General features: G+C 38.6%; 3 protein-coding genes across 7 annotated transcripts; 1 reads left to right on the top strand and 2 right to left on the bottom strand.

Moving 5' to 3' along the window:
* Nucleotides 1–4: 4 nt before the first annotated feature.
* Nucleotides 5–1,906, bottom strand: LOC127364186 (chemokine XC receptor 1-like). The gene is made up of 2 exons (XM_051401525.1): nucleotides 1,768–1,906; nucleotides 5–1,409 (listed from the first exon to the last, which is right to left on the bottom strand). The coding sequence occupies exon 2, from the start codon at nucleotides 1,389–1,391 to the stop codon at nucleotides 393–395; it is 999 nt and encodes a 332-aa protein (XP_051257485.1). The 5' UTR covers nucleotides 1,392–1,409; nucleotides 1,768–1,906; the 3' UTR covers nucleotides 5–392.
* A 75-nt stretch (nucleotides 1,907–1,981) lies between these two features.
* On the bottom strand, nucleotides 1,982–5,670 carry xcr1b.1 (chemokine (C motif) receptor 1b, duplicate 1). Of its 2 annotated transcripts, none has more exons than XM_051401445.1 (2): nucleotides 5,524–5,670; nucleotides 1,982–4,772 (listed from the first exon to the last, which is right to left on the bottom strand). In XM_051401445.1, the coding sequence occupies exon 2, from the start codon at nucleotides 4,763–4,765 to the stop codon at nucleotides 3,686–3,688; it is 1,080 nt and encodes a 359-aa protein (XP_051257405.1). In that variant the 5' UTR covers nucleotides 4,766–4,772; nucleotides 5,524–5,670; the 3' UTR covers nucleotides 1,982–3,685. The 2 variants fall into 2 exon arrangements, with proteins under 2 accessions (XP_051257405.1, XP_051257397.1); XM_051401437.1 differs by having other exon boundaries at nucleotides 5,473–5,545.
* Nucleotides 5,671–6,469: 799 nt separating this feature from the next.
* LOC127364028 (FYVE and coiled-coil domain-containing protein 1) lies at nucleotides 6,470–25,447 on the top strand. Of its 4 annotated transcripts, none has more exons than XM_051401094.1 (18): nucleotides 6,470–6,550; nucleotides 7,234–7,325; nucleotides 7,690–7,796; nucleotides 8,426–8,551; nucleotides 10,745–10,851; nucleotides 11,950–12,093; nucleotides 13,617–13,713; nucleotides 13,818–16,253; nucleotides 16,929–17,021; nucleotides 17,389–17,507; nucleotides 17,880–18,047; nucleotides 18,246–18,386; nucleotides 19,585–19,793; nucleotides 19,924–20,065; nucleotides 20,577–20,681; nucleotides 21,355–21,565; nucleotides 22,772–22,881; nucleotides 23,038–25,447. In XM_051401094.1, the coding sequence occupies exons 2-18, from the start codon at nucleotides 7,265–7,267 to the stop codon at nucleotides 23,111–23,113; spliced, it is 4,452 nt and encodes a 1,483-aa protein (XP_051257054.1). In that variant the 5' UTR covers nucleotides 6,470–6,550; nucleotides 7,234–7,264; the 3' UTR covers nucleotides 23,114–25,447. The 4 variants fall into 4 exon arrangements, with proteins under 4 accessions (XP_051257054.1, XP_051257065.1, XP_051257043.1 ...); XM_051401105.1 differs by having other exon boundaries at nucleotides 6,512–6,675; nucleotides 20,583–20,681; XM_051401083.1 differs by having other exon boundaries at nucleotides 6,512–6,675.
* Nucleotides 25,448–26,345: the final 898 nt, after the last annotated feature.

The raw sequence follows: 26,345 nt of genomic DNA, 5'->3' as shown, positions 1-26,345 counted from the left end.
AAACTAGATTTCCAGCGTAATTTTATTAAAAACTGTTACAATAAAACAGCTCATTCATAAAGTTCATTCATAAGGTCTGAGAAAGCATTCATGCACATTATCATACACACTAGCATGCTTTAGATTGTTTTCACAAAGCATTTACTTGGCACATTGGAAGGGGAGGATGAAGCGAAACTGTTGCTATCTGCAACTTCAACACTAGATGCCACTAAATCTTACACACTGATCCTTTAAATAAATGTACATAGAGACCCAAATACACCCACATATCTTAAGGAACTAAGCAAAATATTAAAAAAACCCACACATGAAAGGAAATTAATCCAAACAATATTGCCTAAAAGTACTTACAGATTGAATAAATGTTTCATTTTCTATTTGGAGGGTAGTTACAACATAACAGCAGAGTTTTGTGCAATAAAAGCTCCATTCTGAAGAGCAGAAGTGCTCTGCACATTGCTTCTCTCCCTGTTCTTCTGCCTGGCATTCTTGCAATGTAAAAGTTTCAATAGATGTCTTCGCAAGTTTTGTGAGAGCATATACAAGAGAGGGTTCATACAGCAGTGAGAGTAAGCAAGTATACGACAAATATAATAGGCCGTATCCAATCTGTTCCGCGTATAACAGCCTATGGGTGTATAAAAAGTTGTGATGAAAAGCAAAATATTGTAAGGTCCCCAGCAGATGAGGAAGGCTGTAACAATACATAACACCACCACTACAGTCCTTTGCCCTTTTCTGTTTGAGGCTTGCAGAACTGTCTTGAGGATGGCAGAATAAGAGAAAACAATGATGGCAAATGGGAGGAAGAAGAGCAGCGACACTTGGAGGTAATATCCCACGTTGACATCAGAGCTATCAAAGGGGTCCCCACAGGAGAAAACATTGGGCTCATGGATGATTTCCACCTTTACTTTGATAGCATCGCTAATGGCAGCAGCAATGCTGATGACCCAAGCAGCTGCACAGGCGCCCATTGCACACCTCTGCCTCCTTCCATGGTTGCTTGGCCAGTTGTGCAGCACCACTGTTATGAAACGATCCACAGTCATGGCAGTCAGTAGAATGACGCTACTGTAAGTACCAAGAAAGTATGTCGCAATCATAAATTTGCAGGCAAAGTCACCAAAGACCCAGTGGTGCAGCTGATCGACGGCCCAGAACGGAAGTGTGACAGTGAAGACCAAATCAGAGCAGGCCAGGTTCAGGACAAACAAGTCTGTAACCTTTTTGTTCTTGTAGGTGACAAGAACACATAAGAGGAGAATGTTGACTGTGACACTGATGATGAAGATCAAAATGTAGAAGACACCACTGAGGGTTTGGAAGTCAAAAGTCTCACAATCATATACTCCAAAACCACTGTCGAACTCACTTTGGTTGTTCATTGTGGAGTCGTAGGTTTTCTAGAAAATATGAGCACAAAATTATATTTGGCAAAATGTACTTAAGACTGAGCTTAAGTCTCCAATCTTTCAGCAATTTGTGATTTAAAAAAAGTATTTTCTTGTCAAATATTAAATATGGAGCAGAATAAGCTTTTTTACTCATTTGACATGAAATAGAAGAGTAAACAAAGGTGTTACCAATGATACTAATTAAGTTCCATTTAGTGTAACAGAGAATGGAATAGAACGTTCTCCAGTGTCATTGGTAACACCTGTGGTTGCTATGCCATTTCAAAATGGCCGGCGTAAAAAACGTCCATTTAGTACTAACAGCTAAAATATGGGGAGCAATAACAGTAAGTTTAAAGCAGCTTACCCTGAACAACGGCTGTCACGTCTTATGCTGACTTGCACTGTGAAGGAAAAGCTGTGATATACAAGGGCAAATTCGTGGTTCCTCTTTTTGTTTCACATTAAGGTGCCACATCAGCATTCCAGCTTGAGAAATTCAAGAAATGTTTGAGGTTTGGCTTTTACGTGTGTACAACACTGACGGTAATTCACTGTTCAAAACAAAGACACTCCAGAACTTAAACTGAGGGATTTTTATTTTACTGTAAAGCATGTATATAATGATGATTATGATGATATTGTGTGGGAAAGACACTATGAACAAATCAATTGAAACAAAAGTAACACTGAAAATATAGAAGATCTAAATGATTTATATGACAAAGTAAAATGCAGTTAATCAAAGTGAATCACTTACAGTTACATCATCTCTGTTACAATGTGTAATCAGTTTATCATCATGCATTCAAAATCACATAACACAGAGACACTTATTGTTGTTTAATAACAGCACAGTTTGATTGGAAACTACAAGATGGAATTATGGATGAAACATTATACATTACATAACATTGTTGTCAAATAAAAGCCTCACACACCCAGTGGCCAGGTACCCCCTTTCTAATACTAGTGAGATCTGGTGACTGACACTAAACTCATTGCCTGACAAAGTGACATATTTTATGGATAATTAATATTGTATTTGATTAATAACATATACACACCTAATAAACTGTACAATCAACCCAAATAGTGAACACAACAACTGCAGGAAGTTTGTGTCCTTTAAATGTAACTCTCTGTCTGTATACGTTTTTTTATTTTTTTATTTTTAACAATCATACATACTTAATAAGCCTAAACCTGTTGTCTTTGACCCCTTAAAATCAAGAAGTCATTGCGACCCTTGTTAAGCTTTAGCGAACCATAGGTTAGGACCCCCAGGTTGGCTACCAGTACATCAGAAGATAAGCTGACATAAAGGGATGCACATGGTCAGCTACAATACTCAGGTTAGTTGCTTACCTGATTTGTTAGTTAAACCATGATCAATTGGTATTAAGGGGCTTGATGTGTGCCAAGAAATCATTACACAACCACCGACAGCCTACACCTTTTACACGAGGCAGGATGGATCCATGGATTCATCTTCTGTTCTTCTGTTCTAAATATATGGTCAGATAAAGTAATGTTTTGCAGTCTTCTGCTGTCCAGTTTTGACTCTGTGCCTACTGTAGTTTCAGTTCCCTGTTCTTATTTAAGTCACTGTCGCTGTTGTAAGTGAAAATTCCAGGAAATCAGCAGTTACTGAGAAACTCAAACCACCCAAACTGGCAATCTTACTGCGGTCAAGTTCTTACCACATGATTGGCTGATTTGATAATTGCATAATCAAGCCGGTCCACCGGTGTACCTAATAAAGTGGCCACTGAGTGTATGTCAGCTATGACTGTAGCTTGACAACTATGCACGCTTGAGCAAATAATATACACAACCATGCTAGCAGTTCTGTGGGACAGTAAATAGACACAGCAGAGCTTTGAGTTAAATGCTAATGCTAACATGCTGATGTTTAGCAGGTGTCCCATGTAATCAATTAAGCTAATTTAAAAGGACCTAGATTTTGTTTGTATCTGGTTTAACACAGCAAACTTAGCTAATGTACTGTATGCTATTTAAATTGTGATTACAATGCTACCAGTGGGGTTAATCATCTTGGAATAATGTGTGAACATTCCCAAATCAGAATAGGAGTGCCGACTTTGAATGCGTCATCCGCCCTGATGGTCTAGGGCTTGTGGGTAATGCCCAACATTATCTAGACATATGGAATGAAGCACACAACATACTATTACAAGCCTGGATTGTTAGTTATTTGCGAACACATATGTCAGTGCGACTTTGAATTAAGTTTCCTTTCTCTTAGTACCTGGAAACTGGAACTACATCGAAAGCTCTTCACCACTAGTTATAGATAGGATTGTGAGTCGGTTTTGTCTACTACGGATGCTGTTGTTGTTGGGACTCCAACTCTTCAGCATTTTCTTCAAGTGGTTTTTGAATTTAACCCCCACAAACACATAAAACACAGGGTTAAGGCAGCAGTGTGAAAAGGCAAAAAGACGGCTAATGTAAAAGGCGTAATCCAGTTGTTTTAACATTTCACAGCTTCCAGCTGCAGCGTTTGAGTCAGCATATTGCTGGCGCCAGTCATATAATGACTGTAGAAATATTACTATATTGTAAGGTCCCCAGCCCATGAAGAAAACAATCATGAGAGTGAAAATTAGTTTTAAAGTTTTGTTCTTCCTTCTTCGGGCAGTGGGACGCAGCAACCTGCACATAATCTGAGAATAGCAAAAGATGAACACCACTGAACTCAATATGAAGAGAATATTTTGCTGGTAGATTCCCCATAATTTCCAGTAAGAATCCTTAAACACACAGTAATTGTTGGTGACATGGGTGAAGGCGAAGGCTGGGCTGGCAGCCAATGCACTCACTGCCCAAATTATCAGAGAGGCTAGGACACTGTAAAAGCCTTTGGTGGACACAATGTTAGACAGAGGATTCATGACAGCTACGTAACGGTGAGCAGTCATCAGGATGAGGAGGATGCCACTGCTGTAGAAGCCAGTGTAGAAGACAAAGCTGACTATTTTGCATGCATGTTCCCCTAAAGTCCATCCATAGACGTGGTAGTAGGCCCAGAAGGGCAGGCCGGCAGTGAAGAAGAGGTCTGATATAGCCAGGTTCAGGATGAAAGTGTTGGTGAGGGATCTGAGATTCTCATACATGGCCAGAATAACAATGACCAGGATGTTGCCGAACAGACTGAGGATCACCACAATGGAGAAGAACACTGGAGTGAAGATCGCTCCAGCTTGCACGATGCTTGTTCTGTAGCACATTTCAGAATCACTATCATAGTATTCGTTGTAATAGCTCCCATTTTCGTAGAATTCTGAGTCAGTGGTCATGCTTGTAGAAGGTGTGACTGTGAAGTATTCAGTAGTAGCCATTTTCTTCCTGCAGGAAGAAGGGTAAATCAAACAGGTCAGATTACACAGACTACAATTTTGAGCTTGATGTGCAAGAAGAACTAAAAGCAGCTGATGGATGTGACTTCAAACAATCTGTTCATATTGTGCACTTTATTGTAATATAATTACCTTAATATAAATTTTAAAGTGTTATTTGTATTATTATTGCCTTGTGGGGTGAAAAACAGCAGTTTAATAAATACATGTTATGAACAATTCAACAGCAACAATCTCTTCCCATTAGCAATGTTTCAGTTACTCTGGATAATCCACAAACTTCACTGTGAGCTCTTTAGGAGATGTTTATTTTAATGGTAGAAAATATTCTTTGTGAATGGTATTAAACAAAATTCCAGTTAATTTAATTTCCCTACAAGGTTACTGCAGAAATAAAAGTTAAGTATCTCCAAAGCAAGCCAAATAAAACCAAAACTATTGTTATAATGATAACTAGAGGAGTATGGGAAGGTTATTATTTCTTAAATCTGGGTGAACTGCACCTTTAAATGTTTTCTTTGCCTCTGTTAAAGCTACACTATTACAACAAGGAGATACAATGTCTTTCTTCCATCGTTTTACACTGACACTGACTGCAACTGTTTAGTCATCATATCCACATTACAGATATTTCAGTACAACAACAATAAACAACATGTAAACTTTAACTTAATATTGCTGAGCCCTACCTCGTGAGAGATCCTGTCTGTAACAAATAATTGAGTGGAAGCATACTGTACCTGCACAAAGGCGATGCACACACCAGAGCCTTTCCTGCAAATATCACAGGAACTGGGAATTGCTCCTTAAGTATCGACCACAAAGGTGTCACGAGGTAAAATCATATCATCATTTTCAGATCACCCACATACACGACTTCTGATGTGTTCAAACAATTGATGTGAAAAGACATGTTCCCTTTGATTGTTAATACTTGTTTCTGCTGTCCATTATGCTTTACACTTAATCTCAAACATACTCTATGTTGTGTGACTGTTAGTACAGGTAAACTATTTTAATTTCTCAGTTTTTGTTTTTACATAACAGTTTTTGTGAACATAATCCAACAGGGCTGCAATTTACAATTATTTTCATTAATGATTAATCTGTAGATTATTTATTTGAATAACTGATTAATAGTTTAGTCTATTACTTGTCATATTATCCAACCAACAAAAGACATGCAATCTATAATACTATTTTAAAAAACTAGAACTAATCTTAATCTTCAAATATATTATACTAACTAAATTATCCAAATAGTAGTCAGTAATTGATATTTTGCCGAAATACTAATTGATAAATAATTATTCACGAAAACGTAATTGCTGTGTTATAGTAAAAAAAAAAAAAAACACACAACCTCCCCCTCAACTGGTTCTGTCTTAATAATTTAATGGAATTTAATAATATAATTAATAAAAACAAAAAAATAGTCAGTTATGCCATTAGTTATTTATTAGTCAACTACTTATGTTATCTTGTCAAAAATCCCTTAGCCCGTCTAATTAAATAATACAAAGACGTCAGATTAGTCACAACATATATTCTTCAATTATATTTAATAAAATATTAAGCTTATAAAGCAGGACACACGTCTCAGCTTTCTGTTTATTTACCAATTGTCTCTCAACCAAACTTTCAGCAGTAGCAAGCGGCTATTTGTCCTTTAGCCCTGTCAATCATCCACAGTGCCCGCCCCTAATGGCAGCAAGTTTCTGCTGTATCATCTACAAACTGGACACTCTGGACAATTTTACACATCAAGTACGTCTTTTTCCTAACAATTTATTCCATTTTGAAGTGTTTTTTCTTTATTTACAACCAAGCCGCGGTGATTTGTAACATAAATCTGCATGAAATACGACCGGGAAATGAAGAGCTGAGAACAGGTGCATGTCCGATAGCTCTCGACAGCTTTGACAAATCGATGTTTATGTGACGGTTTGTTGCATTTTTAAAGGTGTTTGAAAGTGATTTCAGTCAACTTTGCTTGTTTGTAATGGCGACGGTAGATGACAGCAGATAAATGGTGTGTCAGTGCGGATCTGATAAGGACACAGTCGCTACAAACACTGATAAGCTTTCACCTGTCGTCGTGATGTACTGTGAACGCTGTACCTCCTCTGACTGACTGACTGACTGACTGAAGGCACATTTGGCTAACTTTACTGAGCTTCTGTGGTTTCTTCAGCAAGCATGTCCCCTAAACAAATTCACAGACCCATGTGGAATATTTAAATTTGTCTAATTTGGTTAAGAGTTCAGAAGTCAACCCTGTCTTTATGAGAGAGTATTATTTTTATGTTTAGTAACAGCTTTGTCATGTTGATGATATTTATTTAAATTATATTCTTGACAATTCAGGGATATTAAGGAACAGTGTTTATGTCATGGGGACTATTCTGAAATAATAATAATAATCTCTGTTATTTTAATCCCACATGCAGAATACCCTGACTGCACTGCCCGTACCCCACAATGGCCTCCTCCTCATCAGTTGGAGATAATCAACTGCAGAGGATAATCAGAGATTTGCATGGTAATTAAACTGTTCACACTTACAATAAACACCATCTCCTATAGTCTCTTACAGTATATTACTCTGTGTGGCACGCAACAGGTTTTTTTAATGGGTATTTTTAAAATAGGTGTGTGTGTGTGTGTGTGTGTGTGTGTGTGTGTGTGTGTGAGACCAATAATGGACCAAAAGGAGAAATCCAGGGAAAAACTAATAGAATCTGCATACAGATCAGTCACAGATTTCTATAGTGAATGTGTTGTGATCTATAGAAATGTCGGAGCAAAAGCCTATTTTTTGCCTTCTATGTGTAAACACTAACATAGTTTGATATAAATATATATATATATATATATGATAATAATGCTGTAACTGCCTTGTTTAGATGCTGTGTTAGAGTTGAGTAAAGAACACAGGGAGTGTGGTGAACCCATAACTGATGACAGCGCCAACCTGCACAAGTTCTTCTATAAACTAGAATACCTGCTACAGGTAAGGTATACAAAACAAAACTTTAAACTTAAAAAGGTTTCATTTTGACTTTCTGATTGATTGATTTGATTTTCTGTCTGATCTTAATTCTTCTTGTGAGATGCTGGTGACTTATGACTTTTAAAGCCATTAAAACAAAACAACCTGAGAAAGGAACATCTTTTTTTTTGTCTTAAGTGAATTGTCGACATAAGGATCAGATGTAAAAAAAGATGTGTAAACCGTGCTCCCAACCCTTAAAAACCGCTCATCACAGGTTGCATATATCTGTGGGTTGTGAGAAATTCCTCCTCCCTAAACCTCTCAGATTGTTTTATTTGCTACAGGCCATAAAAGATGAAACAAGAAAAAAATTAAAAATATAAGAAATGTAACGTGTGTAGCAGAACTACAGTAAATGTTTTCCTCCCTGTGCCATTAATTATCTTGTGACCAATTAAATGCATCTCTTGACCCCTTTGGAGGGGTCTCGACCCACCAGATTGAAAGAAAGACTGAATTGAAACAGGGAGGAAACTGATTTAGGAGTTATATTAATTACAGTTTGAACCAAGTTCTCAACTACACACTGCAGTGTCGGACAGTTTCTGAGGATGTAATGTAATAATCAAGTGATGTGTATTTCTTAGTTTGACCAGAAAGAGAAGACAACCTTTCTTGGTCAGAGGAAAGACTACTGGGATTACTTCTGCGACTGCCTGATTAAGATCAAGGGAGCTAACGATGGCATCCGTTTTGTTAAGTCCATCCCTGAGGTAATCCTCCTCTGCAACACACACACAATCACCCTCGCTGACTTGGCCCTGCCATGGCGTGCAACGCACACAAATACGCAATGACTATAACCATGTAACTAATCCTCTGCTCGGTCGGGGACAGTAAGACTCAATGCTGCTAATTTTCTTGCTGCCTTACAACTGTACCTGCTGTACTATACTGTTTCTGCCTCACCTTCTATCCTGGGAATTCACAGTGGTGAGCTTCATACTGGAATAACTGTAGTCATATTAGTCCTAATTTATGCTGTATTTAATTAGTAGGTTGTTTCACGTTCTGTGTGCCTGTTACTGAATTTGTTTATGCTTAAAAATGTCATATAAAAGCCATGTTGTTCTTTCTAATAGGCCACAACTAACAATTATTTTCAATATTAATAAATATGCTGAATTTCTTTACTCAGTTAATCATTTAGTTTATACAATGTAAGAAAATGGTTGAAGAAAATGCCCGTTACAATGTACTAAAGCTCAAAGGTGACATATTCAAATTGCTAGTTTTATTTGATCAACAGTCCAAAAAGTATTTAATTTACAGTCATATATGACAGAGAAAAGCAACAAATCCTCACAAGTTTGTTTTTGTCTCTTAAAAAAAGTTTTTCTTTTCTGTTAACTATCTGAGTGTTTAATTGCATGTTTTCAGTGATGCTTTCAAAAATAATAATTGGAAATATAAATGTGTGAAGGCTGTAGTAACATTTCATTGCTAATTTATATTCTATGCTAAAATTACACGAGAATACACATCCAGCATGCTACTTTGGAAGTGGATCAATAACTGGTGCATTGTGGAGCAGTGCAGGGCTACAAAACAAATGATTGTTTTTGTTATCAATTCATCTGCCAGTTATTTTTGCAATTAATTGATTAATATGCTTGTTCTCAGAGCCCCAGGTGATCTTGTATCTTTAGATGTCTTGTTGTCTGACCAACAGTTCACTCTACATTCTGTATATGAGATAGTAAAGCAGGAAATATTCACATTTGAGAAGCTGAAACCAGCAAATGTTTGTTTGCCAGAAAAAAAGATTAGACTAAAAAGATGAATCAATTTTCAAAATAATTGCCAATCAACCATTCAGTTATTTGAATGGTTGTTTGGCTCTAGTACAGTGCCATGGTTCCATTTTTTAGGAAAATCCTATTATAAATAAGCTGTACTCTAGCATAAGAGAGCTAATTACTGAATAAGTCTTGCTTTATAAGCAAAGCAAGACCACATGTCTCATTTTATGCTAATTGGCGCTCATTCATTAGCAAAACATATCTGTGGTTTAAAGTTTCCTCTGGGATTTACAAAAGTCACTATTTGTGTTCTTGAGATGTTACATAGTTTAGTCAATACCAGCTGACAGCTAATTACTTGATGGAAACCTTTGGTACTCTAACTTAAATTGTTACTTTTACTCTTATTTTACTTTTCTAGTTTCTTGTCGGTCAGTCACTGACGTAAGTCTCCAGCTGGTGTTTATGGTAGATCTGTGTGTCTTACTTAAATCCATCCATCTGCTTATGTATTGAAGAGTCTGGGCAGACAGACACTGTAGATTTAGTGTCGATGATGATGACCTTAAACTTGGACAAAATGTTCTGTGCTTGGACACAAAACACAATTTTACATTAGGGTCAACTAGAGCTGAACAATCAACAGAAAAAAAGAAATCATTTTGATTTCGTTTGAGGGATCTTTTTAATAAAACCCCATACATCCCCTTGTTGTGGCTTCTCCAATGTGAGGGTTTTCTGCTGTTCTCTGGTTTATATAATTGTGAGCCAAATATCTTTAGATTTTTGACGGTTACATTTGAAGACGTCATCTTGGACCCTAGGAAAATTTTTGTTATCTTCTTACATTTTATAGACTAAATGCCAAAATGGTCCACTAGTAAGAAAATAATGGGCAGACTAATTCATAATGAAAATAAATGTTAGTTGCAACGTTGTTAAAAATTACATTTTAAAGTCCTGCAACTGTAACATTCACATTATCACATTCAAATATTCAGAAAGCAGGGGCCCAATTTGTGTTAAATAGTTTGACCTGTATGATACTGACTAGCCTATGAAAGAACCCTTAGTGCCTACTGAGGTTAGTGCCCATCACAGTGAGGTAATGTCTGTATATAAGTGTGAACGTACACTAAAGTGCATGTTTTTGTGTGTCGTCAGTTGAAGACATCACTGGGGAAAGGAAGGGCCTTCATCCGCTACTCGCTCGTTCACCAGCGTCTTGCTGACACGCTGCAGCAGTGTCTTATAAACCAGAAGGTCACAAGGTCAGAAGACATACATATTCTTATATACTCTGTATTCTGTATCAACATTTTTTCCCTCCAAGTTGCCCAGACATGTTTTGCACCACTGAGATGCGGTTTGACGGCATCCTTGCATAGGAAGTGTGACTCTCCCTTCCTGAAACAAAATCTTATTTCTGTTTTTGCAGAAAATGCAACTGCCACATAGACCAGCCACAGACACCCACACCCACAACCACATCTCACTTCCTCAGCCATTCATCTCCAAATTTCCAAAAGTTTGGTTTCCAATCGCGTCTTCGGCATAATAGAATAGGAGGAGAAGTACTGTATGCTGTGTCTTCATCAATGGCAGATTGTGTGCACAGTGTGTGTTTGTGTCGGGTCAGTCACGGCATCATATGTTGACCAATCCCTCACAATCTGCAGACATCTTAACCATCTAATTGAAAGTCCAATGGGTTTTGGGTTTTTTTGGGGAAAAACACTTGCTTTTTAGATTAGAATCCGAATACTACACTGTATGGTAAATGTGATGCTACTGCCCGCAGCCAGTTAACTTAGCTTAGCATAAAGGCAAGCACAAACAGCTAGCCTGGCTCTGTCCAAAAGTAACAAAATCTGCCTACAAGCACCTCTGCAGCTCATTAATCATTTTCAATTAAATTAGTTTGATTTCATTTTAGTCTTAGTTGACACAATTATATATTAGTTTTGTTTGTTTATTAGTATGAAACGGTGCACAGCAATCCACAGTGACCTTAACAACATTGGTTCAAATGTGTTGTGTTAGTTCAGTGTATGTTAGCTCAACAGATAATTTTCACCTGTAGTCCCGACATAACTGAATTGATTTTGAATCATAGAGGGTAAGACGTGTGATTCTTACCTGATTTTTTCCCCCCAGACCCCTAGTATCTGTATTTTCATGCTTTTATTCTTTCATGCTTGCATCTGTTTTTTTTTCTTTGTTTTATTACTATGCTGTGTGTCCCTGCATGGGATCAATAAAGCTTATCTTAACATAAACAACACACTTAAGACATATTGCGAAACCAATTGTATACACTTTGTTTTGTATCAATTTATGTTTTTATTGTTTATATTTTTCTCCTGCAGTGACTGGTATTATGTCCGGAGTCCCTTCCTCAAGTCTCACCTCACTGCTGACATAATCAACCATCTTTATGAGCTCAACCAAATCCAATTTGACGTGGCAGCCAGAGGTTACGACCTTGATGCTGATTGGCCAAGCTTTGCGAGGTAACCAATGTCTTCAATTATCTGTTTACACTTTTACAATCATTTTATTTCCTTCCTTTTGTTGCAAAAAATAAACTTGAATCTTGAATCTAAAAAAAACCACACGTAAAAGTAAAAGCGTATAGTTCTTCTGCCTCTGGGCTGGAAATAGTTTATAAATTGATCAGAGACAGACGTTTAGCCAGTTTAGTTTAGCTAATGGAAAATTGTGGTGAAGCAGTTTTGGGTATTGCACGACTTGAAGTAACACTTAATTATCTGATCACTCTGCACATTCACAGGTCTTGTGTGTGTAAATGTGTGTGCTAGAGCATGTTGATGCTGACATTGTGAGCGTTGATGATTGTCAACACCTTGGCCAAAAATGTTCACTTCCTTTTCTTGAATTTTCAGACACTCTACGGGCAGTGAACACAGTTTAATTTGTGGTGTTGTTGTTGTTGTTGTGAATCACATTATTCAGATTATTATTTAAATCTTACAATATAATTCAGTGCAGCAACACCTACAACAACATAAGCTATGGCCTAAAAGATTACCTGAAAAAAGGTTGAATTAACAATACCTGTCACGCACATTATAAAATAATGATGTAATTTAAAAATGCATTGTTTCTTTTGAGGGCTATTGTATAGGATTACAGTAGACAGTATAGATGTGGTATGTATGATATGCTCAACACCCGCTGTTTTTTTCTTTCTTTTCTTGCACTTCAGGGCAAATATTTGTTCAGCTTGTCATTTCCCATGAGTACCCTGAAATTACTTGATGTGACACTCACACAAACCCTCACACTTTGTTGTTTAGCATGAATCATGCCTGGGTGGCTAAATAGTTTTACCATTGTACGAAGAAATGTTAGATATATGTCATTATATGTAACTTCCAGGAATACGTTTACTCTGAAAATAGGTTTCTGACTTTCATGTGAAATCTAATTCACTGTAAAATAGGAAGTTTTAAAGGTCCAGGCTTCACAGGTTCCTAATAATTTCCTAGATAACAACTGTCAAAATTTCAGAGAAGGGACTGTGTAATTTGTTACTAATCATAGGAGAACTGGACACAATGCTTAACTGGTAAACTTTTAATTAATTTTAGTGAATTGGTAGCATAAACATCTTTTGACAAAGAAATGGTAATCTAAATGTAAAGTTTGACTTTCTGTGCAGTTTTAAATTACAGGCAAACATATTCAACAAATATGGAGATAAAGTAATATAGGTTTCTAACAAATAAATTCATCTTTCTATCAGTTCTTCACTTATCAAGTGGTTCTGTTTTTTCAAGAAAATTCCTCTGAAAATCAACAACCAAATATAAACTGAACTCACAATTGCATTCTCTAAGTATTGAATAATTTCCTGGCTCTTTGCTGTGATAATGTTGTTGGTGTTACTCACTTCTGTAAACTTAAGTTCCTCTCTTGCGTTAAGATTGTTATCGTAAGCATGTTTGTCTTACTGTTTGTCTTACGGTTTTGATCAATGACCTTAATTATTTGGTATCTCATTATGTCAAAGGCGGACAATAGGCACTGCCTCATCAGCTTTCCTGTGGAAGCCTCCCAGTCGCTGCTCCAGCATCAATAGTCTTGTTAGCAGCTACGCACACTCACAGGTACACACACACTTGTACGCATATTGCACACATATTTGTGTAAATGTGACTGTTTGAAGTGTAGAGCACCTGACCAGAGTTCTCTTGTTCCATTCACTGAACAGGCGCAGGAGGTTCACCCAATCCCAGACTTGAGTCACAGTCTCCTTGGTGAACTGGTAGAACTGGGGGAACCTTCTCATTGCAGTATCTCAGAGAACCTCCGCATTGCGCTGGACCAGTCTGAGCTCAGACAGCAAGAGCTTCTAGTACAGGTTCAGGAGTTAGGCAAAGAGGCCGCTGAGCTGAAAGGTGTGGTCAAAGACCTTCAAGGCCAGCTATTAGCAGCTCAGAAGTCCTCTGGCCACCCAGTGTCCACAGCAACCCAAAGAATCCAAGAAACAGATAATCAGGAGAGGGCAAATCACCTTCAAACCTGTAAAGAAGTAATAAACAGTGAACTTCAAGAAAGACTCACAGCTGCTGAGAACAAAAATATGGAGCTTCTCTCTAAGTTGGATGACGCTCTTAAAGAAAAGGGACAACAAACAGCTAGCTACTGCGACTCAGCCTGGAAAATCCAGGAACTCCTGGATAAACTGAAGACAGCAGAGGAGGAGAGGTTGGAGGCAAAGAGAGAGGCTGAGGACAGGTCCAGGCACTCTGAGCGTCTGTCCCAGGAGCTAAAACTTAGGGAAGAAGAGTTGAGGAACAGTGAGGGGAAGTTGGCTGAAGTAAAAGCCGGAGCCCATGATGAACATGAGGAGGCGCTCAAACGGTTGGAGGAACTCCAAAGTGCAGTCGGTCGAATTCAGGGAGCGCTGACTTTGAAAGAGAAGGAGACGGGGAACCTGAGAGCTCAGCTTCAGGATCTACAAGCATCACTGGAGTGCAGGGAACGGCAAGCAGAGGAGTTGAGGAGAAGACTGCTGGAGGAGAGGGAGGAGGAAGAGCAGAGATGTAGCATGAGCGGTAGCGAGAATGAGGAACTCGAGAGCCAGCTGTTGGATGTAAGAAAAACTCTAAAAAACAGAGAGAAAGATCTAGCTGTGAGTTCAGAGAGAATCAAGCATTTAGAGGAGCAACTAGAGAAGCTAAATGTTGAGAAAGAAAGTCTGAGCTCTAGATTTGCTGATAATGAAGATGTTTCTTGTGATCAAACCGAGAACCTTGAAGACTACAAAACCCAATGCAGCAATCTCATGGAATTAAATGCAAAGCTACTCCAAACAGTTCAGAAGAGCGAGGGGAGCATTACAGAGCTAACTGAGAGCAGGGAAGCCTTGTTAGACCAATTAGCTTCTTTGAGAGCCTCTGAGAAGCACTTAAAGGGCAGAGTTGAGGCTGCAAAGATGTCTGTGGAAGATCGGGAGAAGAAGCTTCTGGATGAAAACCTGCATTTGGAGGAGACTGTCCAGAAGGTGCTCGTTCAGAAGGAAGCCTCTGATGCTCAGTTGAAGAGGCTAGAGCATGAGAACGAGGAGCTTCTTGAGGTTCATTCCTCGTTGAAGAAACAGTTAGCCACAACTCAACAGGAAGTGGACTCACTCACTGCCAAATCTGCAAAGTTGGACAAGAACCTCACAGTGTCCCAAAGAAGCCAAGCAGAGTTACTTGAAAAACTGCAGGAAACTGAGACTAAACTGAGAGAGCAGACTGTAAAATGTAGTCTTCTGCAAGCTAGAGCGGAAGAGCTGGAGAGCCGGACTGGGGAGCTGCACGATGAAAAAGGAGCTGCAGAGAGCAATGAAAAAATGCAGAAGCTTCACGATGAGCATCAGACATCCTCAATGGAAACCAAAGAGGCCCCGTTCAGGCTAGTTATAGCTGAGGCTCAGTTGGAACTCAACCTAAGGGAGGTGCACCGGCTCCGGGAAGAGGTGGTGGAGCTCAGGGCTCAGCTTCTAGCAGGAACTGAGGAGAGGATGAAAGTTCAGGCACTGCAGGAGGTGACAGAGTCCTCAAGAGAGGACCTCCGTGTCTTAGCAGAACAACTGAAAGCACAGGTGGAGGAGCTAAACCGCCGGCATGTGGATGAGATTCTCCGGTCCCGGGAGCGAGAGGAGGCTCTTGTCCGGGAGCGTGATGGTGAGGCTCAGGCTCGAGCAGGCCTGGCTGCAGATGTGACAGCTTCCAGAGAGGAGCTCAATAAACTAAAGCTGCGTTATGAAACCTTGTGTCTGGAGAACAGTGAATCCAGGGAGGCTCTCCATAGAGCCAACACAGAAACAGCTGAACTTGGTGTGCATGTGTGTATGCTAACTGCTGAGAACGAAGAGGCTCGTCTGCGCTGGGAGGGCTTGTCAACAAGGTTGCAAGAGCTGGAGGAGGAGGCCACTCAGGAGGCAGAGAGGCTGAATACCTCCATGGAGCAGCTACGTCGGGAGAACCAGCGACTCCTTGATCAGCTCCATAACAAGGAGGGTTTGCAGGAGCTGGAGCAAGAGCTCAGCAAGGCCCAGCAAGAGACTGAAGCTGTGCAGCAGTCGAACCAGGAGGAGATGCAGGCCCTCCGCTTCCAGCTCAGCAGCCAAGCCATGAGCCACAGCAGCCAGCTCCAGGTCAGTTAACAGTTCAGCTAAAGAAAAATAGTATGCTTCAAAGCGTTTACATGCACTTAAATAATCTGGTGACATTTTCTCTTAGTTGATTTCTTAAACTTCATGTAAATGAGAAACCTGATTTTTCATACTCAAGCTAGGGGATTAGAGAAACCTGATTTCTCCTCGAGGACGCTGATTTCTCTGCCGTGTATCTGGGTAACTGGGTTCTAACTGTTTTTTTTTAAGTACACACGTGCATCGCAAAGACTTCAGATAGGGAAAGTAACAGCTCTAAGAAAGGATAAGTCATTACATGTAGTGATGCATTCTCTTATTAAATTTGAAAGTCTGACTGAAACTGAAAGTCACATAAAGTCGCCTAGGCTAAATAAATACATTTAGTAGTCTAAATAAACAATTTTCACAGCTGACTACAGCTTTTGACTGTACAATTCAGACACATTTGTGCTGCAAGGGGAAGTAGTAGAGGGAAATCTCCTTACTGACTGACCTGCTTTATACAGAGATTTACTGTAACCAGGTGACTACAGTGCAGCTAGACGTCTTCTCCGATTACCTGCGCAACCTGATTTCTCTGACCACCCTGGTTATTTAGGTGCATGTCAGTATACTGCTTGATTGTTATGAGTTAGCAATGTCAGCAAATCATTTGTGGTATGTATTCCCATCCAGACTGTGAATCAGGAGTTACAGGAAGTGAAATTGCAGCTGAGGACTGAGCAGGAGAAAGTGGTCACCCAGGAGAACAAACTCAAACAGCTCGAGGTGAGAGGATACCCTGTTTCCAGACCTGCCTGAAAGTTTGGTACTCCATCATAAGCAGATTATAATGGCTCCTGTCTAATCACTAAAGCAGTCGAAAGGTGTTTTAAATCCTATTTGAAAAGTTGATATTGTGACACTACACTGAAAGTGGTTTTAACCAAGAAAATTAAACTGTTAAACATGGCCTCTGACAAAATACATATATATGCAGCTCTATGTGTAGTTATGTGTCTAGGATTAATAAGTGAAAACACAAATTCCAGTTACATTGTGTAAATGAGCAGTTGAAGTAATCATAACATTATGGTCACAGGCATAATTCACAAAGAGCCAGAAATAATGTCTTGCTTTGCTGTACTGATTGCAGGCTGAGAATCAGAGATATTGCCAACAGATTGAGGAGAAAAACATCCAGATGGCCGAGTCTGAAAATCTCATCCAGCAGAAAGAAGACGAGATAATCCATCTGAAAGGGAATTTATCAAGGTGAGATACTGTATTCATAATCACACATTCTGGACTAAATTAGAGCTCTGTGAAAAAACGTTTTTAATCTTGTGTTTTTAGATCAGAATGTTTATTTTGTATTTAGTAAGCCTTCTCTAAGAATTAGGCACACTTATTCTTACTGTTTTTAAGATTCCAGCCTAAAAATAACAATGGCACAGACTCCTGCAGACCAAAGTCCCCTGAGAATGTTTCTGGATATATCAAATATGACCCTGTGTGTGTGTGTGTGTGTGTGTGTGTGTGTGTGTGTGTGTGTGTGTGTGTGTGTGTGTGTGTGTGTGTGTGTGTGTGTGTGTGTGTGTGTGTGTGTGTGTGTGTTTGTGTGTGTGTGTGTGTGTGTGTGTGCAGGTCTGAGGATGGTCTAGCAAAGGCTAAGCATGCCTGTCAGGAGATGAGTGAAAATCTACGGAGGATCACACAGGACAAACTGAGCTTTGATTTTAAGACAGCTGCTGAACTTGATGATCTTTACCGCACCAAAATCAATTTGGAGGAAAGGCTTGTAGAGCTCATCAGGTATAAACATACTTCATGTTACCTCGTATTTACCCTGATGTACTGTGTTTGTTTTTTGTTTTTTTGTGAAATTTAATTAATTTAAATATGCACAAAGCAGGGTTGTGATATGATGCTTAGATTTGTTATCTATGGGTTTTGTGCAATCTGCAGTATATTGTGTGATTTTTATTGCATATTCAAACATGCTCTCTGCAGGGAGAAAGATGCACTGTGGCAGAAGACTGATGCCCTGGAGTTTGAGCAGAAACTGCGGGATGAGGAGACAGAGAGAGACGTCAACTACTGTCTGGGCTGTCACAGTCAGTTCAGCTGGTGGCTCCGCAAGCACGACTGCAGGTCAGATGATCCTCTGCATTAGAAACAAATAAATGTATCACCATGCCAACCAATATGTCAATGCGACTACTTTTAAACTAGTAGTGCAACGATTTTTTTTGCAATTGCTTCAGCACATTTCCTGAAACAGTATTGTAGTTCTCAAAACATCAAAAGACATTGGTTACATACACAATATCCAGTTTCTTCTGCAAAACTCATATGCCAGAAGTAAATAAATCCACCCCTCAGTTCATCACTGCCACAAAAATTACATTTCCCTTTTGTGATTTTTAAGGTATTGACAGTCAAATGTTAAAGGAACTGAGTCGCTGACGCCCAATGACATTTTGTTTCTGTATTTCACTTCACATTTGGTCCAGTAAACTTCCTACAGCCCAACTCAGTACAAATGTCAAGTTGCTGCTCCATATTCAGGAACTGTGCTGCCTTTGGAAAACTCTCACTCTAGGTAGTGTCTTTGAGTAGAGACATGAATTACACCGTTAAACAATTTTTACTACATGTGATAAATTGCACAACATCTGGGGAAGAACATTTTACTAATTGAATTTTCAAGATTCATCTGTTATTTCAGGTGGTTGAAATATGTTGCAAGTTAGGATGAACGTGTCTGAGAGTTGAACAGTTCATTAGAGAGGCAGTGTAATCGCTATCTGCGTCACTGGATCATGTGACAATATTTGTATTTTCAGATTCTGTGTGAAAGCAACAACAAATGCATATAATGTGAGAAAATGAGCTGTAAATTTGAGAATTTAACGGTGGTTTGAGAGCCATAATTCTCATTCCACTGTTCTCAGTTCTAACAGTGAACATCAGGAGAGCAACACTTTCAACAGAAACAAGATCCCACATTAGAACACATCAGTTTTAGCCTCCTGTTGCCTTGAGGGTTTATTTAAAAATGTTACTTTTGTCTTTCATAATTAGGCCTTTCTGTGCGTGATACTTATTCTCCCTCAGCACTGCAAAATATTAATATCAAACTTAAAAAAGGTGTACATGTGTCTTATTTTTTTCTCTTTAAAAGTATTTGTAGGAATTTATTTCAAATAATAATCAATAAAAAAGCTTTAATTAACTACATAATTATTCCTCTCTACACTCACTAAACATAATAATATATAATATATATAATATAATATAATCTATGTTTCAAAATAATAAGCAAGTTTCTTAATATGCCTATTTCCAGACTGTGTGGGCGTCCCTTCTGTTACTACTGCTGCAGTAACACAGTGAGCACCCAGCAGGGCGGCAACAGAGAGCGCTGCTGCAGGGACTGTTACAACCAGCACAGTGCGGTAGTTGAGCGCTATCCACAGGAGGAAGTGAGTAACAGCACACCGGGGACACCTTTCAGTCGTTTGCTGCAGGCTGGAAGAGCTGTGACTAGTGTTTCAGGTAACAGCACACAGTCCCTCAGTAAAGTATTTGTATATTTGCTTTAGATTAGGGTGTCTTTTTAACAGCACACACACTGCAGTAAGTATAAAATGCAATAATAAAGGTGTAAGTGATGTTTATTTTCTAGGAGCAAATGAAGGTGACAAGCTGGATGATGGTGTTTTTGACATCATCACAGAGGAGGAAGTGAGCGGGGTCTATGACAGTGACTCCCTCTCCTTTGCTACTGCCTGCTCTCCTGGACATGGACAGCAGGGGGCAGCACAGCTGTAAGTATCTCACATGCATTTGCTCACAGGGGAATTAAGACTGTGGCACAGGGTGAGTCAGTGATGGAGATTCTATACAACGACATAAGAGATTAAAGCAGTCCATTACCACATGCCACCTTCAAAATAATCAGTCTATATCACATGTAATTCTGCAGGCCATTACAGTCAGAAAACTCAATGTTTTTGCAGCAGTGAAAAGAAATTCAGTTGCATTTTCTTGTCAGCATTTTCTACATACATTGTCAAAAAAAAAAATAACACATTCATATATTTGCACTACATTTCCTGCATAGCCGTACTATGTGTAAACTTTCTTTTTTTAATGGTTTCTGTATGTTTTCATTGAATGTGTACTGTGTGAGCCATCAAAGAGACATTTCCATTGCCTTAAGATGGACAATACTGTATTCTGTACAACTTTTAATCACGGTGGATGGAAATAATTCTTCATAAATTGATCTTTTTGTATAATAATGTATAAATGTAAAATATCCTTCCTTCTCTCTAGAAACAGCAGTACCAGTGCAGGAGAGATTACATCAGAAGATACAGAGGACCTCTGTGCGGCATTACAGGATGCCGAGATCTGCCTGCTGAAGTCCGGAGAACTCACGTGAGTTTCACATGCAGTGAAAGTTACACTGGAAAAATCTGTTGATGTGGTCACAAGGTTAGACCAAAACTTTCAGAGGAAGTTTCTTGTGCTCTTCTGGTTAAAACTTTGCTCTAAACCCTGAAAAGGAAGTGAAATATGAAACTAATCCATACGAGGTGTGGACAGCGTTCCTAAATGTTACTTCGTACATGTTGTGGGACATCTGTTTTGCTTCTGTTGTAATTTGGAGTTTGTTTAGTCAGTATGGGAAAAGCCTCTCATGTCAGCAAGGACCTGCATCGGTGAAGTGCCATTGAGCATTGAGTTCTAAATCGTAGCCCCAAAACTAAAATGTATTTCGAATTTTTAATAGGGAACGATAACTCCTTTTATGGCTCTAGAGGGAGCTGCGTGAAGTCTCATAATTTGAGTCAGCAGCAAAAATGTTAAAGTATTAGCCTAAGTGCAACATGAAAATGAGACTAACCACTTCTCATGTACCTAGATGTTAGATGGGAACTGGGGAGCTACTTCTTGGCTTCAGGTTGGGCTTGGATAAAATCATTTTTCGCTTTATTGACCAAACAGAAATTCAATAAAATAATCATAATAATTCAGTTATTAAAATAATTGTTACTTGCAGACCTACAATATTGTGTACTTCTATCCTGTTTTATTCACTGTGCTGTAGGCTCTCTGTCCACTTCACGGTGGATGACATCTCAGGGTTTGGGGACAGCTCCCGAGAGCTTTTCATCAAGTCCAGTTGTTACAGCACCATCCCCATCACTATGAGCAGTCCTGGTCCAACTGTCACCTGGACGTTCACCTCTGAACCGAAGAGCATTTCCTTCAGTGTGGTCTACAGGGAGAGTACAGAGACTCCGCTGGAGCAGGCCAAGGTGATTCAATTCAATTTTATTTGTATAGCCCCATTCATGACAAAAGTTATCTCAGGACACAAGGTGAGACTTCAGTATATTTATAAAGAGAACATGCTTTGGTAAAACAATAAATCTTTATTGAATCTGCCACTTTTTGACATTACAGGTGTCTGCAAAGAAAAACAAAACTGGTGATGTACACAAATAGGTGCTAAGAAGTTGTTAACAAGACGAACCTGGACCTTATTTTCACATGTTTTTTGTGAAAGTGACTAAGGGGGGCAACAAGTTTTTAATTTGGTCCTATATTTAGTGAGAGAGCTGCAGCCTGCCAGCACAGCTTCATCTGCTGTGTGTCTAACCAAGTCTTGCTTAAGGAGAAGTCTCCTTTCTGATTTCTCAGGAGAGGTGAGGTGACTTGTTACAGGAAGACAACAGTGGAAGTAGTACAGCGTAGTAAGAGTACAGAAACCTTAGCTTAGTGTTATGTAAAAAGATTTTCAATGTGATGGCTGAATATTTTACTAATTTGGACAATGTGGCTGAAGCCTTTGAATTCAATGGCCGCCCTTATTTATTTGAAATGGAGTATATGGATCAGACTACCAATTGAAGAGCAGATGAGGAGAGAGAGAGGGGGGCAACATGCAGAGGAGGGTGAACCAGCTGTTGCGAGGCAGTGAAGCCCAGGAGACTGGTGGTGTGTGTTGCTGTGGGTGCTGTGATGCACGTTGTTGAAACTTGACGTTGTGGCATGTTTGATAACTTAAGGTTGACAAGTGGCCTGCGTCAGCTTACCGCCGGTGTCACACTGTATTCTCTGAGCCATCAGATTATTTAGCAGCGCAGCAACAAGTTCCCCTTTAGGTAACAGGCAATGTGCATGCAGAAAAATCAGTTGATCCAGTTGATATTTGCCAGTCGATGTTTAATTAATATTATTTCCACTTTGTTGTTTTTACATTGTTTAATGTCATTTTCCCTCACAGCAAAAAGAAAAGTGAGTCAGTATAGTTTGTCATCCCAATAAGAAGCCTTCATTCCCCACCACAAACGAGCTAAAAAGATTCAATAAGCTGCTTCTGGACGGGATTCAGATCTCCATTCCTACATCCTCTCGTCATTCTCTCACCCTTTCAGACCTGTACCTAATGTATGCAGACACATGTTTCTCTGCTGCAGTTATGAATGTCAAACAAGATGACTATCCTTTGCTCTTTACAGGTCTTGATCCCGCTGACTCGCTGTAACTCCCACAAAGAGACAATCCAGGGGGAGCTTAAAGTCAGAAACCCCGGAGAATACACACTCATCTTTGACAACTCTTTCTCCAGGTCAGTCACTCTTTGACTCATGTCAGGGGTTTTGTGTGTTTGTTTAAAATTCTGTTAACTCTTGAGCACGAACCGCTTTTTTGCATAGGCCTTAAAACTAGGAAGGAGCAACAGCAAATGTAACGCAAGCATTCCTCTGTCCTTCCTGTTAATTAGGTTCATCTCAAAGAAAGTGCTGTATCATCTGAGTCTAGACAAGCCTGTTGTCTACGATGGAACTGACCTCCTCTGAACGTGACGGAAAGGAGGAGAAGCAGGTGCGAAACTGACTTCCGAAATAAGCTCATCCACATGGCACGGAGTCTACTGACGTTTAGCAACCTCAATGAAAGGTTATGGCATTTCAGTAACGTCTCTCTCGCCTAGCTGCTTGATCATGAGGCGTTGACGCATCGGGTGAATTCTGATTATGAGAAAGCTGAAACAGAGGCTGAAAACAATGTTACAATGTCGAATGTGAGCATGCACTACCTTTTATAAAAGCTTGATGTTGTAGTTTAAATATAGCATAACTTCACTCCTACTGTAGGTGACTGGAGGATTTATGCATATTTGAATGTGAAGATTGTGCACATGCAGGGGTCTCAACACCTGCAGATTTAGGTCCTGTACTCTTTTATTGCATCTTTGGAGACATAAAGCCACATTGCTTTAGCCTGAGGTACAATTGTCTGATAAATCAAGGTTTGTTCTCATTATTTGCCTCATTGCATAAACGTAGATTCAAAGAAGGAGTGGAAGATGTGGTATCACGGTATCCCAGAGAAACTGTTTATGCATTAAAGAACAAGTCAGATGTTTCTTTTTGACTTATGTAGGTAATTCATCTCTGAAAAATCAAGGTACTTTATCATATTGACTCAAAAAACAAAACATTAAACTACAATATTGCCATTAATCATGTGCTGCTTATTAATGTGCAACAATACCCACAATGGCCTAAAACACCCAGAAATATTCAAGAAAGAGCTACCACAGGATAAATGGTAAAGTAAAATCTCTGACAAAAATCTCCTCACACAGTATCTATCGTGAGTTAATTCAATCCCGTTCTACTTAAATAAAAATAATAAATGAGACATGACTGGAAACAAGGAGTAAACTGATGTTAAAAATAAGTAAGCAAATTGTATTATTTTAGTTGCCTAAGCTACTTTGAGTTTGAAAAATGTACTCTAACCTTAACTGAATTTGTTTTACTAGCTTAAACGTACAATTAGTGAACCATCTGTAACTAACTCTTTGAACTGGTGTGTTGATATGATGCTGTCGTAGAATTATAAACTTACTCCTCAATACTATTTGTGTCCAAAGCAAAGTTCAAGTTCATGCTCATTTCAGATCCAGTACAGTAAGATTGTTGCCTTTTCAGCTGTCAGGAATGATGAGAAATGGATTTGTTGTGTTGCAGTCATGACGAAGCATTACAGGAAGAAGCAGGACTTCTGCTGAAGCTGCAATAAAGCCGCATCATTCGGTTTAAGTTGTCTTCAGGAAACAGACTTTAACTGAGTGCCGTTTCTGATTAAAGGAGGTCAAGATTTCCATGCATGCAAACACTAAGAATGTGCATGTTTCCCCAACTTAACCCCTTATGGGTCAAAATAGGGAGCGCATATCAAAATGTAAGTTTCAGTGCTTTAAATATTGAGTTTTTACTTTGAACCTAACTTGAATCATCACTCATGTTTTGACAAGCTGATGATTTTGTATTAAATTTAGTGAAGTTGCAATTTGTCTTAAGATACATAAAGCCTTTAGATGGAGAAAGGTTTGTTTTGGAAAAACAAACATAATCATAGGTTTTATTTATAGAGGGCTTTTCTAGACGAGAGAGAGATGTTTGTTCTCCAGTACAGTTGTGTACTGTTGTGCTGTGTGATGTTACTTCTGCAGTGTGTCAAACAGAAACCTCAACATACAGCCTTCACATAATACAAGTCCAAAAATCACTTTTATACTTCGAGTTGTCTTATATGGACGTTATTATTTGAAGGCTTTAATGTTGCAATGTACCTTTATTTCACAATCACCAGTCATTTGACTATACTGACGTAAATATACTGAAACACTGCTTTGCTTTTTGGAAATTCCAAAATGTCTTCCACTATTTTAAAACCATTTTGTAACTTATATTTTGAACATGACATGAGAAAGAATATTAAGAAAAAATACAACTGACACTTTTTTTTACATATCTGAATCAGAAGAGTGATATATTGCCAAATATATTGAGGAAACATATTTGTCTATTTTATTATTTATATTTATAGACATTTCAACAGGACTGCTGTATAATGCACTTTTGAAAGGGCTTTTTGTCAGTCTGTATCCCATGAGCCTTTGTGCCAGTAAATGAATGTTTTTTCTTTTTTCACTTGTACCTAGTGAGTGTGTGATTGTAGATGTCTACTGCTGGATTTGTCAGAGGGAAGCTTTCACTCTCTGACTTAACCTGTAAATGATTGTTGACGACAAATCTTTTATTGAAATATAATTTACATACTAAAGATTTCTAATAGAATAAGATTGTTGAGAAATAAATGAGGATTGTGTGATACCTTTATAGTGACTGCTGTTTAATTTACTGTATTGTAAACTTTTTAAAGATTAATTTTGAGCTTTTTATTTCCTTTATTTTATCTGAAGAATGACAGGAAAGTGGGGAGGGAGGGAGACAGAGAGGGGGATGACATGGGACTGTGAAGTGTGTGATACTTTTGTCCTCATTGTAACATACTGATAAGTATTATTAAGTCGTGGTTACGGCTGGGAAACTCAGAGTTTATCCAATATATCTGCTTTACATCGGTCAAAAAATTTCTTTCAGCCTAGTTAAACTCCTTTTTTCAGCAGAATGAGTATTTTGACACATTTGAACATTTTACTAGTAATACTTTCACAGTAAGGTTTTGAATTTAGGACTTGTAGTGGTGTATTTTAACAGTGTGGTAGTTTTATCTATTTATGGTGTTTATTCATAGTGCAAGTCTACAAGATTAGTGAACAAGAAGACACATAAAAGACATGACAAATTAAACCCACATTTAATGAATATGGTGTTATCTTGTCAATGCACAGTATTTTAAGCAACTTTGCAATCATGGAACTATCCTGAGGACACAAACAAGTTGTTAAGAAGACAATATTTCCAATCTCTACTTTCCATCCAATTTGACCTGAGCACTGTATTTACTCATGGAGCCACTAGCAAACTAATGAACTAAAGTAAGTATATCATACCTTCTAATTGTCTTAGTGTACTGTTTTTAAATTTATTATAATGAGTTTGTTCTAAGAGGAAATTATGTAATACGTGTTCCAGTACAGTTCAATCAAACTGCCACTTTGTTTGAAAGTTACAGCCGATATGAGTTCACAAACAGAAAAGCAAAAATGTCATTTTAGTTTGATATTTTATTTACCATAATATTTCTGGAGCTAATTCCCCACCAGTGACATTA

Source organism: Dicentrarchus labrax, unplaced genomic scaffold (assembly GCF_905237075.1).
Source record: "Dicentrarchus labrax unplaced genomic scaffold, dlabrax2021, whole genome shotgun sequence".
Taxonomy (NCBI): domain Eukaryota; kingdom Metazoa; phylum Chordata; class Actinopteri; family Moronidae; genus Dicentrarchus; species Dicentrarchus labrax.
Note: the sequence above shows the minus strand (reverse complement) of the source record. Positions and strands in the feature narration are given on the sequence as shown.